Source organism: Lithobates pipiens, unplaced genomic scaffold (genome assembly GCF_037356315.1).
Source record: "Lithobates pipiens isolate NorthernLeopardFrog02 unplaced genomic scaffold, aLitPip1_a1.2 Scaffold_16, whole genome shotgun sequence".
In the NCBI taxonomy this organism is placed as follows: Eukaryota; Metazoa; Chordata; class Amphibia; order Anura; family Ranidae; genus Lithobates; species Lithobates pipiens.
Genome location: NW_027507748.1, coordinates 473,109,717 through 473,127,717, shown reverse-complemented (window position 1 = coordinate 473,127,717; position 18,001 = coordinate 473,109,717). Strand labels below are relative to the sequence as shown.

Genomic DNA, 18,001 nt, shown 5'->3' with positions numbered 1-18,001 from the left:
AAGTCATTGATGTGATTAAAGAAGTTCTCAAGTCGATTTGAAAAAAGTAAAAAGTAAGCATCTGCAAATACTGTAGCTGCTGACTTTTAATAAAAAGACTTACCAGCCCAGAGAGCCAACGTTGTCTTCACCTGGATCGGTTCTTTGGGTCCTCAGCACCACCATGTTTACTGTGGGAAGCCAGCTGTAACTCCCTGGAGCTTCCAAGCCGGCTTTATGCTGCAAATTTGGGAATTCGTTTGCAGCCTTCTTTTTTGAGATTTGAGACTTTTGCTCAAATCTTCTAGGTGATCTAAGCAACAGTGGAAGTGGGAATATGCAAAAAAATAAACAATAAAAAGGATGAAATACAATGGAATTGCCTTTAAAAGGTGGAAGTTCTGCCTAGAGAACTTGCTACTGTAATACTGGGCTGTGATTTTCCCCTGCTTAGGGAACTGTGTGGGGAAAAACAGATAGCAAATTCTGAAAGTGTGTCAGTTATAAATTGTCTATTTTGCTTGCACTTGAAAGAGAAGTTGCTACCCCTATGCCAGAAGTACCCGACAACTTTCGATTAGCGTTTATGGTTGAGGAATCAAAGTCTCAAATGCCAAACATAAAGTGATACCAATGCTGGGTTTGCACTGGTACAACACAACTGTCATCCTACTTTGTTCTGAGACACTGGTCCTACATCGGTCCTACTTTCATCCAACTTGAATGAACAAGATACGATTTTGCTCTGACTTGTCCTTTGACCAATCAAAATCCCAATGTGAAATAAATTAATTTTACTGCTGCTGTAATCATCATGTTGGAATGTCACAAGTCGGATGGTTAGGACAAGTATCCGACTCCCGTGATATTCAATGGGCTGAAGTAGGACCAAAGTCAGATCAAAGTAGTGCAGGAACCTTTTTCAAAGTCGAACCGACTTGTGTTGTCAAGCGACATGGGCTCTCAAAGTAGAAGGGTATGTCGTACCACTGTGAACCTGGCCTAAAAAATGTTTGCGCCCCCCCAAAAAAAAAGAAAACAAATATATCTTGCTTACCTGCACTGTGCAATAATTTTGCACAAAGCAGCTCTGATTGCATAAAGAATGCATGAAGGTAAAAAAACAAAACAAACAAAAAAAAAAAACCTCTGCTTGGTGGCCTGGACGGAGACCGAGATGGCAGCATAAGGTGAGAGCTCCTGCGATCCGGGGACGAAAACCCGCCCGTTAGGGAGCCTACGCCCCGATCTTGCTATGAACAGGTAAACCCGGAGCACGTCTACCTCCCACACCCTTAAGGATTCCAATTCCCAATTGAGCAGAAACATCCCGGAGTTATTCCGGACCCAGAAGCACGTGGCAGCTCAGGCCCAAACCCAGACTTCGCCTCGTGGGATGCCAGACATGCAGATGCCAGGAGGATCAACCTCTAGCCCCGGCGGGGTGCATCCACGAGCCTATTTGTCTTGGAAAAAGTAGTGCTGGATATTAAAAGCACTGTCACGGCGGCAACTGCCGATTTGAAATCAGGCCTGCAAGCAGTGGCTCACCGCATTGATGGCGTTGAACAGACCACCCAGACCCATGCGGCAGCCATCTGACAGGTAAAATCAGCCTATGACTCCCAGCTTACCCCAACTATTTGAACTCCACAGGCATGTGGAGGACATGGATAACGGGATAACAGGGGACGGAGGCACAATATTAGGGTGTGGGGAGTCCTTGAGAGTACAATCCCAGAAGCGCTACAGCAGACCATCTGTGGCATTTTTAATGATTTAATTGACCGGCCCGCAGACTCTCCCATTGATATGGAAAGAGCCCACCGCTCTCTTCGCCCCCAACCCTGGGAAAATGAGCCACCCAGGGACATCATATGTTGTGTTGTCAACTTCCCCCTTAAAGAAGAAATACTACTTAAAGCTAGGGAGAGAGTCTGCATTCTTTATAATGGCACCGAAGTGAAGTTATTTCAAGACCTCTCCCAGATAACTCTCCAGAATAGGAGAGCCTTGTGGCCTCTACTGGATGCTCTTCATGCCAGAAACATCCAGGACCGATGGAAATTTCCTTTTGGATTGTCTGCATCCGCGAGGGAGCACTCTGTCCTGCTACGCCTGTCAGAAGACCTCCAAGGATCCTGAGATCAACTTGACCTCCCAGATTGGTATGTGCTCCATTTTCCTTCGGAACATTGGCTGTCAATCACTCAATCCTACACCGAAGGCCTCATAGCAGAGATCCCGCAGACGGGGCCCAACATCTCCGAACGCCCGCTCATCCCGCCGTAGCTTGCACCAACGAAGCCCAGACTTCCCACCATCTCCGCCTGTGAGACGAGAAATGCTGGAAGCCTAACAAACTGCATACCTAACACGACCCACTATTCGTTAGGGATGCACCGAAATTTCGGCTGCTGAAACATATTGGCCAAAAAAGCCCTTTTCGGCAATTTGCTGAAAGAGAAAATCATCCGATAATGGAGCCGAAAATGGGGTGGTAGGGCCCCGCCCGTTTGATCACAGGGCTGGGAACATCACAGTTTTCATTTCAATAGCTGTGTTCCCGGCTGCGCCGTCACATACAGCCCCTCCCCCTTGTCTGGGGAACTTTGATAGACAGATCACCAGTTCCAGGATTGGACAGTTGATCTGTCTATCAATGTGCCCAAACAAGGGGGAGGGGCTGTATGTGACGGTGCACGGCCAGGAACACACAGCTATTGAAATGAAAGCTGTGATGTTCCCATGATTGTGATCAGACGGCAGAGGTGGCTCTCCTCTCTTCCCTTCGGTGGCTGGTTAAAATGGAGCCACACTCTGCCTGCTTGCAAAATGGAGCTACACCCTGCCTGCTTGCAAAATGGAGCCACACCCTGCCTGCTTGCAAAATGGAGCCACACCCTGGCTGCATTGATCTCTTGTATCATGTGTCCCCAGTCTCTGACCGTCTCCTGTACCGTGTCCCCAGTCTCTGACCGTCTCTTGTATCATGTGTCCCCAGTCTCTGACCGTCTCTTGTATCATGTGTCCCCAGTCTCTGACCGTCTCTTGTATCATGTGTCCCCAGTCTCTGACCGTCTCCTGTACAGTGTCCCCAGTCTCTGACCGTCTCCTGTACCGTGTCCCCAGTCTCTGACCGTCTCCTGTACCGTGTCCCCAGTCTCTGACCGTCTCCTGTACCGTGTCCCCAGTCTCTGACCGTCTCCTGTACCGTGTCCCCAGTCTCTGACCGTCTCCTGTACCGTGTCCCCAGTCTCTGACCGTCTCCTGTACCGTGTCCCCAGTCTCTGACCGTCTCCTGTACCGTGTCCCCAGTCTCTGACCGTCTCCTGTACCGTGTCCCCAGTCTCTGACCGTCTCCTGTACCGTGTCCCCAGTCTCTGACCGTCTCCTGTACCGTGTCCCCAGTCTCTGACCGTCTCCTGTACCGTGTCCCCAGTCTCTGACCGTCTCCTGTACTGTGTCCCCAGTCTCTGACCGTCTCCTTTACCGTGTTCCCAGTCTCTAACCGTCTCCTGCACCGTGTCCCCAGTCTCTAACCGTCTCCTGCACCGTGTCCCCAGTCTCGAACCGTCTCCTGCACCGTGTCCACAGTCTCTGACCATCTCCTGTACCATGTCCCCAGTCTCTGACCATCTCATGTACCATGTCCCCAGTCTCTGATCATCTCCTGTACCATGCCTGCAGTCTCTGGCCATCTCCTGTACCATGCCTGCAGTCTCTGGCCATCTCCTGTACCATGCCTGCAGTCTCTGGCCATCTCCTGTACCATGCCTGCAGTCTCTGGCCATCTCCTGTACCATGCCTGCAGTCTCTGGCCATCTCCTGTACCATGCCTGCAGTCTCTGGCCATCTCCTGTACCATGCCTGCAGTCTCTGGCCATCTCCTGTACCATGCCTGCAGTCTCTGGCCATCTCCTGTACTATGCCTGCAGTCTCTGACCATCTCCTGTACCATGCCTGCAGTCTCTGACCATTCTACTGTACCATGCCTGCAGTCTCTGACCATCTCCTGTACCATGCCTGCAGTCTCTGACCATCTACTGTACCATGCCTGCAGTCTGACCATCTACTGTACCATGCGTGCAGTCTCTGACCATCTACTGTACCATGCCTACAGTCTCTGACCATCTCCTGTACCATGTCCACAGTCTCTGATCCTCTCCTGTACCATGGCTGCGGTCTCTGACCATCTCCTGTACCATGTCTCCAGTCTCTGACCATCTCAAGTATAAAAATATATATATTTTTTAAATCTGTTTCGATATCGGTGCCGTTTCGGTATTGGTTTCAGTTTTCGGCCTAGTGTATTTTTAATTTCCGGTATCGGCACCAAAAAAAACATTTGGTGCACCCCTACTATTCGTGAGAATCCACCCCCACATGGCAACCTTGCCCCCTCTCATCCCACAAGACCTCCATATGCTCCTATCACCCCTCCCCACCACTGACACTTATGTACATGCAAAGGGGGTATCAGACTTTCTCTCTGCGGGAGCCTGAATGGGGGTAAACGATCTCTGGATCATCTATGCAATACGGACACAGCAGGCGCTTAAACTCTCTACCTACACTGGTAGTCGCAGATCACCTACTACAGTTTGCAATTGCTCCTTTGCTCCAACTTCTCTTCCCCTGTCTAAACCTTATTGAAGGCCCTCTCCTGATGTTGCCCTCTTCCATTCCGTCTCAAAGTCTGGTCTTGATGTAACGTTACAATATCCAACATTGCATGATATATCCCATGTTTTGCCATGACTAGTACTGGTTTCTTGTCATCTTAATCACTGTAGATGCCCTGCGGGATTATCGCAAAAAAAAAAAATCAAACGTAATCTAAAGCCACTAATCAAATACAATGCTCCTTGAGTATGGTCTCTAGTGACGTTTTAAGGGTCTGCAATGTTTTTTTCTTTTTCGATCTAGCCGGGCATCCCTAGAATCCAGATATAGGCCTGAGTGATTTAAAGGTTTACACACTACACCCTGAGGGTTGATCCCGCACCTGCAATACTGGTAGTTAAAGTGGTTGTAAACCCTCCCCCACAACTTTGACCCATGTAAATCAGCATAAAAAACCCTAATGAACACTGCTTGTAGAAATCTCCTTACTTGCTTAGTATTGTTGTAATCCTTTTTGTGCTTTAGAAAAATGTCACTGAGCATGCCCAGATCTCCCCTGATTTACAGCACACTCTCTATGTCTTATCTATCTGTTATTAGGACTTCCTACGGCACACAGCTTTGAACTCCCAGGAGGCTGCTAATCATTCAGAGCTTCCTCCTACACACCATGTGACATGACATACAGTGTAAACCAGGGAATGGAACAACAGTACTGCAGTCTTAACAGCTGAAGCTGATAGGACTCATGCAGGCAAACACTAGGTAATCAGCACAAGTAAATACTATGAAATAAAACAAGTTAGCTATGAACAGGGAAGCAGGGTTGCCACAGAAACGTTGGATTGAGAAGGAGGCTTGGTTAACAGTACAGGAGTGCTCAATGTAAGGGCGGATATACACTCCACTGTGGACTCAGAAAACAATAGTTAAGGTGGCGCTGCCTATCCCCTGGAAACAAGTTTTTTAAAGTTTCTTTAAACAGTAAGTAATACACGATTTGGGCTGGATTACAGTGACTATACTTTGATAATTACTTATTATAATGGACTAAATGAAAAGCAGCATCAGAGTGGAAGAGTTTACTTCCTCGTTAGGTGGATCCTCAGATGTAGCCTGGACATGTTGCTCCCATTGGACTCTTACTAAGATAAGCTGGGCTGAATAAGCCCCCTTCAGTATCTTTTGTCGTCCTATCTGCCCTCTCCAGGCGAATGCCGTAACTTCACCCCTACTGCGTTCCCCCTCCCTCACATTCTCCCCTTCCCCACCCTCTTCCCCTCCTCTCCACTCCACTCCACTCTCCTTCCCCCCCCCCCCCCCCAACCCCTGACCCCCTTCCCAATGTCCTCTCTCCTGCCTTTCCGTGGTGGCTAGGATTACTACACGTGTTATTGTTACATATGTTGCTACTGAAGTTCTTTCTTTGTTTATTGGCCTGCTTATACCATACCCTGGTTATGACAATAATGTAATGTGACCCATGGTCAAGATGTGAACAATATGTTACTGTGGTTCATATGTTCTTTTACGGTTTTAATTACCGTTTAGACTGTTTTCTACTAGGGGTAGGCTCCCTACTCAACTATAGTTTATCGCACCTCTGGTGCAATCCTAATATACCTCCCTCGATCCCCGGATCACATCCACTCTGAGGTCTACGCCTCTTCTACAGTCCTCACACACCAGTCCCTTTGGGACGAGTGCCGACACACCCCAGGCTTTCTTTTCCCCTTTCTCAGGTGGCTAGCTAGACTATTTCCACCTATTTCCACCTCTGGTTTGCCCTTCTCTCCCTCCTCTTTGCTTATTTGTACCCTCCTCCTCTCCTCTTTGTCCCCCCCCTCCTATCCCCTTGTCCCCCTACTCCTTTTCACTCTCCTCCGTTCCTCCCCTCTTCCCGCCTAGTCTTTTCCAGGTTTGGCCCGCGCCCACCCCCCTGACGGACCCCCTGTACGCGGCATTAGGGGACATCTACTTTAACCTAGAGGGTGCTACGCCAGATTAAAACTCAACTCCAAACCCTAAACCTTCATGACACGTGGTGCACCCTGCCTCCCTCAATCTAGGACTACACCTTCTATTCCGACCCTCACCAAAAATACTCTAGGATTGACTTCTTCCTCTCCCAGATGGCTTACCCCTCTTACAACAATCCACTATTGAACCAATGCGCCTATCAGATCACCACCCTATAACAGTCACATTATCTTTCCCTGAAACTTGCCCCAGAACAAAAATCTGGCGCTTTAACCCCTCTATACTTAAAGACCCAGTTGCACTTGAACACATACGCTCACGTATCCAGCTGTATTTTGACTAGAACTCCAACCCGGACATGTCCCTGGTCTCCCACTGGGAAGCGCACAAATGTGTGATTTGAGGCAAACTATTAGCCTTAGCTGCAAAGGTCAAGAGGCTTCATCAGGAACATGTTAATGCCCTCCTGAGGTCACTTAGAATGTTAGAGTTATCCCACAAAACAGACACAAGCACAAACCACCTTACAAGATCTGATTCATACCCGCTCCCTCCTTTTGGGAGAACTGGGTAAACGCACTAAAAGACACTACATCCTTGGTCAGAGGATCTTCTACAAACATGGCAATAAATGTGGACACCTTTTGGCACGTTCAGTACAATCCGCCAAATTATCGTCCACTGTCCACAACATACGCGACCCGAGAGGTACCCTCCTGGCCAAGAATGAAGATATCGCCAAAGAATTTGAGAACTTCTATTCAAAGCTTTATAATCTCCACCCCAGCCAACCGACTCAGACTTCCCCTGAAACACGCAAGGCCCTCATTCTGGACTTCCTCTCCTAGTATAGTTCCAAATCCATATCCCCCTAGCAAACAAAATCTGGAAAGACTTCTCCACCACAGAGTTGAAGGCTGCTTTGAAACAAATGAAAATAGGCAAAAGCCCGGGTCCTGATGGATTCACCCTCCAATATTATAAAACTTTTGTGGAGACCCTCTCCCCAAGACTTTTAAATACGCTTAACGCTTTGTCAGACCCACAGAGTAAACCGGATAGAATGTTAACAGCACATATTACTGTAATTCCCAAGGAAGGCAAGGACCCCCTATTAGTGGCAAACTATAGGCCAATATCTTTGTTAAATGTAGATATCAAGTTATATGGAAAGATCTTGGCCAACAGGCTACTGCCCGATATCCAGTCTCATCTCCCCTGATCAGGTGGGATTTGTCCCTGGCAGGGAAGCCAGGGACAACACCATCTGCACGCTAAACCTACACCACTGGCTTATGTCTTCCAAAACTCAGGGATTCCTCCTCTCACTTGATGCTGAGAAGGCGTTCGACAGGGTGGCCTGGGACTACATGCGAGCGGTCCTTGCGGCGATCGGTCTTGAGGATCGCATGCTCTCCTCTATAATGGCATTATACTCCGGACCCTCAGCGGCTGTGAGAGTTAATGGCCACCTATCGAGCGCCTTCCCTATCAGCAATGGTACGCATCAGGGGTGCCAGCTGTCCCCACTGATTTATATATTAACATTAGAGCCCCTTCTAAAAAGGTTAAGAGATAATCCGGATATTCCGGGGGTGACAGTGAAGGGCAGAGACTTCAAGGTCGCAGCTTTTTCGGATGGCATCCTGCTCTCTTTAAAATCCCCTCACACCTCCCTGCCGTGCCTCCTCAAAAACTTGGAAGCCTTTGGAAAAATCTCTAATCTTAAGATTAACTACACAAAATCCCATGCTTTAAATGTCTCCCTCCCCCCATGAGGTTGCCCACTGCCAAGAGTCATTCCCATTTCACTGGGAAAAGACCGCAATTACCTATCTAGGAGTCCAGATCCCAGCCCGCCTATCTGACCTTTATTCATCTAATTTCCACACGGCCTTGCTTAGGTCCCAAAACCACCTTAAAGAATGGTCGAGTCTGAACGTGTCATGGTTTGGCCGCTCAGCCCTGATCAAAATGATTATCTTACCACGCTTGTTAAACCTAATAACCCAAACAATTCTGATAGCCCTACCCACGTGCTTCTTCTCTACCTACCAGAAGGCCTGCTCTGCCTTTATTTGGAGAGACTCTACTCCATGTATTAAATACTCTTGCCTTACATTACCCAAACCCAGAGGCGGAATTGGGCTTCCGGACTTACATAAATATTATGTTGCGTGTCATCTCACAAGAATTGCTGATTGGAATATTCACACCTTGGAAAAATCATGGGTATCCCTCGAAAATGTATTTTCACCTAGACCTCTACATCTCCTCCCTTGGCTACCACCAAAACACTGGCCACAGATACTAATGACACATCCGTTAATTTACACATCATTATTGATGTTTAAAAAAGCTTCAGCCTGTGGATCCTTTGCCCCTATTCCTCTAAATACACTAAGAGGAAACCCCGATTTCCCCCCGGGGCGACTCTCTCAACTTCCCTCAACAAGAATGGCCATTTGAGGACATTCTGACCCTTCACTTCTACTCAGATGGGAAACCCACTCCCCCAGGCAGACTCAGAGCAATTACTAAAATGTCCTCCTCCTCCTTTTGGACATATAGACAAATATGCCACTTCCTTACTACTCCTCGCAAACTAATTGAACGAGACAACTTACTCCCTTTGAATCTCTATGTCACAGCAAGACACCTCAAATACATCTCGTTTCACTCTTATTCACCCTACTCTTGGAACTCACAAACCTGACTCTCTCCCCGTCACAAAACTCATGGAACAGAGATCTACAAACTCCCTTGACAACTGAGGAATGGACTAAAGTCCATGAATATGGGTTCATTGAACGTTGCTATCCAGGAGAACGGGTAGAAGGTGATCATCAGGTGGTACAGAAGCCCCTCCCGCCTCCATAAATTCTCACCCACCATACCAAACACCTGCTGGAGACGTGGCTCGGAGGTGGGGACTATGTGCCATATTTGGTGGGACTGTCAAAGCCTTAGACCCTTCTGGAGGGAGGTCCATAGCTTAATTATGCAGATCACCACCCTCACCCTTGATTACACTCCAGCACAATTCCTCCTACACCACACGTCCCTAGCCAAAAAGACCTATTATAAAACTCTCGCCATGCATTTGGTTAATGCAGCTAGGTTGTGTATTCCTAAACACTGCCGCTCAACAGGCACTCCGACAATCGGAGTGGCTCGCAAGAATTTTTAAAAACAAAGATATGGAGGAATTGATCCATATCTCGCAGGAAAGAATGCATAAATTCTCATTCACTTGGGCTTGCTGGTCACATTTTACGACTACCGATAAATACTGGCAATACATAACCCCAAGCTAAGCTACTTATCTTGCAAGGCTGTGGGGATCCCCCCCCAATCATTGGGGTGGGCGCAGTGCCTTTCCCAACCCCTATACCTATGCTGAATATCCCTAATTTACTCTTTCCCTCTTCCTTTGTCCCCCTCCTTCCTTCCTTCCCTCTCCCCTATGTGCTCCCTTTTCTTAATCTCTTTCCCTCTACCTTAATATCTCTACTGGGCAGGTACCTCCTCTCGGACGTCTGTCACACCCTGTCAAGAATTACTACATTTAGCTCCTGAACCAGGATTGGAGTTGTAAACCCCCTCCTCTTTCCTTATTCAGGGTGGGGGAGGCCTTGGTGGGGGGGGGGGGGGGGGGGTGAAAGGTGAAAATGTCTCTCCACCCTTAGAAACCATTTCTATCTGCCATTTCTGGTCCTTGGTCATCGCCCCTTCTGACAGAGTGCACCTACAGAGTACCTTCTTTATCTGTTATTGATGTTTAATCTTGATTATAAGCTGTCTTATTACGAATGTGTTAACCCATTGTCTGATTCTGTTGATTTAGTAAATAAAATCTTTATGGAAAAAAAAAAAAAACCCTCAGCTTTCAGAATCACTTACTGGATATACTGAGGCCAAGGAAGCTTTTGGCAAAAAAGTTTAGGGATCCCAATTTGGCAAATGCATGGGGGGAAAAAAAGGAAAGGAAAAAAAAAAAAAAAAAGAAAGAGAAGCCATGTGAGAGGGGGGCAATACGTGTGGAGGCAGAGCCAGGCAGCGTGTGATTACCATTTGGAGCAAGTGAAATATTGCTGGAATTTATGGTTTACTGATTGTATGCCTATTTTTATTGAATAAAAATGTGAGGGCATTTCCTAAGTTGGGCTGGTGTATCCTGTGCCATTAACTGGGATACCGGAGGTTTTTTTCCTGAGCACTTAGAGACATTACTCCCATTGGAGATAGTATGCCATTAAGGAGGATCAAAGTGTATGACGATCATCTGGTGTGCGAGATAGATTTCCTACATGCTGTGTTGGCCCATATGTAGGTCTTGTAAGGCGAATGTTAATTTCACCTGGTGGCATAGCACTATTGAATGGTTTGTTGGAGCACAGAGGGAATCCAAGAAATCTTAAATGCACTGTTTTTTTTTCCAGTGAAGGAGCAATATTGGAGCACTGTCTTATGGATTTTGAGACTCTTGCTCTTAGGCCTCACTGCTGCTGGTAAACGGACATTTAGGAGCAGTTGGGCATTTTTTTCAGTTCCCCATGAATTTTCCTCTATTTTATCTTATCACTACATGTACACAGGTTCGTTTATAGTTGTTTCTAGGTCAGTTGAGTTTAGAAGCATTTCTTGGAAAGCAAAAAAATACATTCAGAGCAGATGTTCAGAGGCTTTTGAAACGTCAAATGCCTGTAACGGCTTGTAAACGCATTAACTTATGTTTAGTCCCGTTTTGTTTCCAAAAAAATTGGACAATTTAAATGGTTACTATCTGTCACGTTAAATTGTTCAGGAGAGGTTGTAAAAACATCCGTGTACATGATGCCTGATTTTTTTTTTCCACCAAGACTTTATACTGTATATTTACCTAGCACAATTATATAGTTTCCTGGTATGTTTGATGTGTATATTTACTGATAGTTGACAACAGTCATTTATAGTTTCATTTGGACAGCGCGATCACCTATTCTTTATTTTTATTCATGACTGTGTTCTTAGGCAAAATTGGCCAAGAAGAAATGAATTGTCTCAGGATGCTTTACTGTTGGCAGGACACAGGGCTGATGGTAGTGCTTCTCTTTTCTTCTCCGTACAATGTTTTTTTTTTTTTGGATGCCCCAAACAATCGTAAAAAGGTATTCATCAGAGACAATGACTTTACCCCAGTCTTCAACAGTCTAATCCCTGTATCTTGCAGAATATCAGTCTGTCCCTGATGTTTTTCCTGGAGAGATGTGGCTTCTTTTCTGCCCTTCTTGACACCAGGCCATCCTCCAAAAGTCTTCACCTCTCTGTGCATGCAGATGCACTCACACCTGCCTCCTGCCATTCCTGAGCCCCAAACCCACAGCTGAATCAACTGTAGGAGGCAGCCCTGGTGATTGCTGGACTCTTGAGTGCCCTGAAGCCTTCTTCACAAATGCAGTGGATTTTTTTTTCTTTTTTTGGTATGGAATTAGGTTCATTTTCATGACAAAGAGGGACTTTGCAATTAATTGCAATTCAACTGATCACTTCTCATAACATCCTGGAGTATATGCAATTTGCCATAAAAAAACTGAGGCAGCAGATTCATATTTGTGTAATTTTCAAAACTTTTGGCCACAGTTGTAAATTCACATCAGTCCCTGTTCTCAAAAAGTTTACAATCTAAGGTCCCTAACTCACAATCATACATGCACATGCTATAAAACCCTCCCCCATTGTAGAGTGTTTTTTTACCGCCTTACAGAAGAAAAGTGCACTGCAAACCTGTTTGATGCATGGCATACCACTGCCTTTGCCCTCTGCTGGCCCTGTCCACTTACCGACACACATATCTATATGACATACAAACAAGCTTAAGAATCATTAAAGCAGCATTAAACCCAAAAATTTAACAAATTGCAGTTTAAAAATCATTAGATGTGGCACCCGCATTCACTTTCCCTTTTTTAGGCTTTTCCCTTCTGGTTTCACCTGGTGATCTGGCCAGTAACACATCTGTATTACAGTACCCCCACTCTAGATAGGAGCATAGAGACACCTTTGGACAGCAGGATTGTCAGTCTTGGGGAAAGGGGGGTGTTAGTGTTCCAAAATCTGCTAGTGCACCAGACAAATTGAAGCTAAACTCCAGCTTTATAACACTTTATAAACAGTTAAAGCAATAGCTTTGTTCCTTTTGGGATAACAGTTTTACATAAATAAAGGCCGATCATTGTAAACATCCATCTCAGTGGTAAATGGTTTGTTGTAAATCCTTTAACTGCCACATCTGCAGGATCATTTGTTCTGTTGGAAAACAGACTTGCTGACTAGATCAAGGGAAAAGGTAGGCAATCAAGCCTAAAAAAAACAAATACAACTGCCACATCTAAGAATTGATCAGAAGCAACATAATAAATGTTGTTTTTTGGATTTAACGCCACTTTAACTGCCACATATATTCTATAATGATGTAATGGCCCATACATATATTTATTGAAAATTTATGTTAATTACAAGTTGTAAATGGAACTTTTACAGCATGAGCATGTGTGCACTTCTGCCATAACCATTCTTATTAAATCATTAAAAACATAGTTAATTGAAAACTCAGTCTTAAGGAAAGAACCCTGTGAATACATAATTAACTGGCTTGCAATTAATTCCATGATTAGACAAAAAAAAGATGCTGCTGACTCAGTGTATCTATTTTAATGTTCACAGAACACCAACACACAATATGAAATGGGGCATTAGCACTACAGGCAATGTTCTCACCACAGCCTCTGGCATAAATAATTAAAAAGTGTATTTTTCTAGTACAGGGATATACCACATGAAGCATTCAGGCATTTCCCACCCTTCATTTTAAATTCACCTCTCCCTCAAAATACAACTCCCAGCCCGCTATGTCTACCTGACAAGTGACAGCCCAATCTGATTAAATGCTTGCAAGGGAGGGGACAAGTGGGCCTCCATGACAGGCCAAAAGTGATCACCATGGAGATACATAATTACAGCTGTCAACGCGTCTACTGTCCTGCTGGCATCAATTTGATTGCTCCTAGCAATAATGATAGACAAAGCTTAGTGTGCACTCCTCTGCACCCAACCACTTCTTCCATCGCCTGGTCCATTTAGTAGCCGACATGCTACATTCATACAAGCACATAACAGTAGCACACAGAATATTTAAGGCATTTTAATTTTTATTTTTTTTTTGCTTTTTTGCTTGCAAGCACAAATGTTTTTACACAAAACTCCTGCTGCAGCATTAATTGAAGAAAGATTTGGTGGGACATTGACCGTAGGGGGTATGGTTTTGTCCATTATCACTTGTACTTTCAACAGGTCTCACATCTGAAAACTGCAAATTGCAAAAACTTGCAAGAGCAAAATGTTTGACATCGTGTTAGCTATTAAAATGTAGAAGATATAGAGGGAGGGGGGAAAAAGTCTGAATAATTAATGCACATTTTAATTCAATGAATTGTTGCTTGATGCTCACAAGTGATGTTTAAGCACAACCTCTAATGTATGTTTTCTTTTCTAATATTTAGCAAGACATAATGCCTGTTAAGCCCTTGCAATTTTTGTTCTGCTTGCAGGCTTTGAACACAGCATGAAGTCTTTGAGCTAAGAAAGGGTCAGGTTCTATTAGACAGAATATGGGAAAAACAATTTTAAGAAGTGAAATAAATCACATATTCAATAACATCCTTAAATTCTTTTTTTTTTCCACGCAAGTAATCAGTTTGAGCATAAGCACACAGATGGCATAGCCTAGTCAGTGAGCAAGCAAAGGCACACACAGTAACACCACAATTTTACGTTTATTACACAGAAAAGGGACACCTTTATGTTCTTTTTTTTATGTAGCAGAACATTGTCAAATAGTTTACTCAGAAAAGTTAAGCTGAATCATGTGTATAAAATGTGCTTCGTAAGCAGGATTCGGCCTGCTCCAAGGAGTAAACCTACGTCAGTACTGAGCTCACTAAAGCCACAAATGTATTCCACTATGAACAAGGAAAACATTGACAAATAACAGCCTTCATAAATATCACATACCCCAGGCAAATGGAGTGGTTCTTGATACTGAGAAAGACGACCAATTGATGGCAGGCCAAAGGATTTATATGGATCCTAAAAAAAAATAAAAAAAAATAATAGGACTGCAATGTTAAGCAATTACTAATGTTTTTAAGAACAGCGCTATTAACGGTTTTCTTATATTTCTATTTTTTTTCATTAATTAAAGCTAGTTTCTCAATGAACTTATTTATTTAAACTGTGCCAAAGGTATAGTTTAAAGTATAACTAAATGTAAATTTGGTTATTTATTTATTTTAATGGCAGAGGGGTTAGAGCACCTGTCGTGTTTTTATTGCTGTGTCCGTTAGGGAGATACACCCTCTCCATTTGTCCTGTGTACTAATATTGAAAGTGAAAGAAAATCCTACAATTTGGGTTGTCTCCAAAACAGGAATACAGAGGAAATCTTACACTGGGGACACTAGATCTGTTGACCTTGGTGACAATAGGAAACAGATGGTAAAAAAAATCCCCTGACATAAGAAATAAAACCAGGGCTTTTTGTTACAGAAAAGGTGCAGAAGCTACCATGAGAGGTAAGCTGTCATTTAAAAAGTGACTGAAGAAAAGCCCTGGTTATAACCCTCCCTGTATCCAAAATAGGTATTTTGAGCTTCCTGTCCATTTCAGTACCGCTGTCTATGGCTACCACAAAAAGACAGGGCGTGTTAACAAAAACAAAAAAAATAACTTTAGTAGCAAAAATAAAACTACATTAAAAAGATTGTAAACCAATACTTTTTTAAACATGTTATACTTACCTGCTTTGTGCAGTGGTTTTGCACAGAGTAGCCCTGATCCTCTTCTTTTTGGGTCCACCATCGGCGCTCCTTGGTCCTCCCTCCTGCCGAGTGCCCACCATAGCAAGATGCTTGCTATGGGGGCACTTGTACGGGAATCACTCCCAAGCCATGCTCTGTGTGTCCACTGAAAAGCAGACTGCTGCTTAGCCCTGCCCTCCGCTCTCTCCTCACTGGCTGTGATTGACAGTAGCCAATGGCTCCTGCTTCAGTCTTTGAGCCTTTGAGGAGGGAGAGAGAGAGGAGAGCTGCTGCTGATTGAGGTCAGGCTCAGGTAAGCTCAAACGGAGGGGCTGGGGAGAGCTGCAATAAAGTAGTTGTAAACCTTTAAATTTACTCAGTGAAGTGATCGGCCTCAGCTGATACACAGAGATTAAAAAAAACTCTACATAGGTTGTACCTGTTTATATGCAGTCTTCTCTACATCTGTTGAAAGTCTAGAACTTATAAAGCTTGCCTGAGCATTCAGAAAAAAGGGGGCAGAGAGCTAAACTCACACTCTTCAAAGCTCAGTGAGGAGAGCGCCAAGAGCTAATTGGAGGGAAGGGACACACCCCCCTTCACACAGCACACAGGAATAGAGCTGAGGCTGCCAATTAACAGGAGATCCCCTCTGCTGACACATTATTTTCTCTGGTTTCAGGAAAACTTGCCAGAAGCGAGTCATGCTGATAGCAGAAGAACAAAGCAGCAGACAGAAATTACACTTAGTGCTCTTAATTGAGACAAGTGCATACTATAGAATGATATGCTTTGTTTATATTTCATGTCTAAGGTTTACAACCACTTTAAGGTAAAACACCTTCAGCCTCTAGGACCACATTCACTCAGAGCTGATTCTGTGGCATGTTCCAGAGAGGCCAGGGTAAGCAAAGTAAATTACAGTCAGACATGTTTAACGCAAACACATATTTTGCAAAGCCTCTTAACTATAAAGGGCAACTGTCATTATCAGCTGCAGAACATGCACCAAACTAAAGACAGGGTCTGGCTACAAATCAGGAGTGCTGGAAACTAGACTTGCAATATAGGTTATTTTAGGGTCCAAGCAGCAGGAGCCCCTAATAAAAGTGAATATTATATCTGGATGTAGAACAGTTCATTAGGTATAGGAAAAATATGCATATCAACCTGCAACAATAAAATTTAAAAGAAAAATGGCTTTTAATAGACCATAAATAGTCACTGTAATTCCTTCAATTCACCTTGGCCATATGATGCTTCATATTACAATGTCCGAGTTATAAGCAAGATCAGCAATTAGCAGCACTTACCTCTGCATAGACACGACATTCAACTGCCCAGCCATTTATGGGGACATCAGCTTGTCTGTGCTTCAAAGGATAACCCTTGGCGACACGGATCATTTCTTGTACAAGGTCCAGTCCAGTAATACATTCTGTGATGGGATGCTCAACCTGCAATGTTGCAACTATCAATCAAAAGATGCAGACAACAAATGGAGACAAGGTATTTTATTAAAAGGACTGCATTTACAGAACCCAATATAAGGCTTCATTCATACAGCCGTACATTTTTTTTACTGTTATTACACGTGTTTTCTAGGAGATAAGTTCCTGCATAATGATCAGTAAAATACTTGGGTATAGATGTGTTTAGACACATATGCATACATAATAATAAATTTTTCACCTTTGTTTAGGACTTAATTTAAGTGCTTACAAATGCACATACAAGTGCATGTTCTTAGACGCAGATTGTGTTCAGATCTGTAATTTAAAAAATCTTGTTATATGTATTTTTAAAAGCCTTGAGAATGAAGCTTTAGGGCTGGTACACATGGGCTGAATATCAGCCGGTTCGACACAAACCGTCCATGTGTCCCGTGCGTACAGCATGCTGTCTGACAGAAGCCAGGCAAAAGGACCAGCTTTCATCGAACAGGCATACTGGAAAACCAAACAAAGGCCAAAGAAAATTCCAAGCTCTACTTACAGACAAGCCTGCTACTGTTAGACAGGTCAATTTGGTTGGTCGAAAAGTAGAGCTTGAAATTTTCCTTGGCCTTTTTTTGACATATGTTGCCCTCCAATGCTCCTTGCCGTAAAGGTCGGTTATAGGTGGGGGCAGTGGCTAACATTTTGTACTGTTGATATATTGGTCAGGCAACACACTGACACCTTTGCAGCCATAGCGCTATGGGCTGGGTTGTTCAGTGTGCCCCATGTTCCTTTAAGGAGGGGTGGGTTCCCTACACCCCCCCCCCCTCTATCTATTCATCAGAATGAATGGGATTCCACTGTTGAGCCTCTTAAAAGTCACAGGTAGGGACTACCGGTAACAGGGTGTCTTGCTGGGGCCTGTAGCTTACTCGTGTATTTGAAAATGTATGCAGACAAAACCCATGTTTAAACATATACTGTTAGACAAGTCAATTTGGTTGGTCGCATCCTGGTCAGCAAGTAGAGCTTGGAATTTTCGTTGGCTTTTTTTTTTTTTTTTTACATAAGTTGCCCTCCAATGTTCCTTGCCGCAAATGCCTGTTATAGGTGGGGGCAGTGGCTAACTTTTTGTAATGC

The 18,001-nt window shown here is 44.4% G+C and overlaps 1 protein-coding gene across 1 annotated transcript in view; it reads right to left on the bottom strand.

The window, feature by feature from the left end:
* PCCA (propionyl-CoA carboxylase subunit alpha) overlaps positions 1-18,001 on the bottom strand; it is a 1,052,859-nt gene that overhangs the window by 560,573 nt on the left and 474,285 nt on the right. Inside the window, exons 13-14 of the mRNA XM_077482961.1 lie at positions 16,736-16,879; positions 14,638-14,712 (exon numbers count right to left, since the gene is read on the bottom strand). Of these exons, the coding sequence (XP_077339087.1) occupies positions 14,638-14,712; positions 16,736-16,879 (219 nt within the window). The remainder of the gene's footprint in view (positions 1-14,637; positions 14,713-16,735; positions 16,880-18,001) is intronic.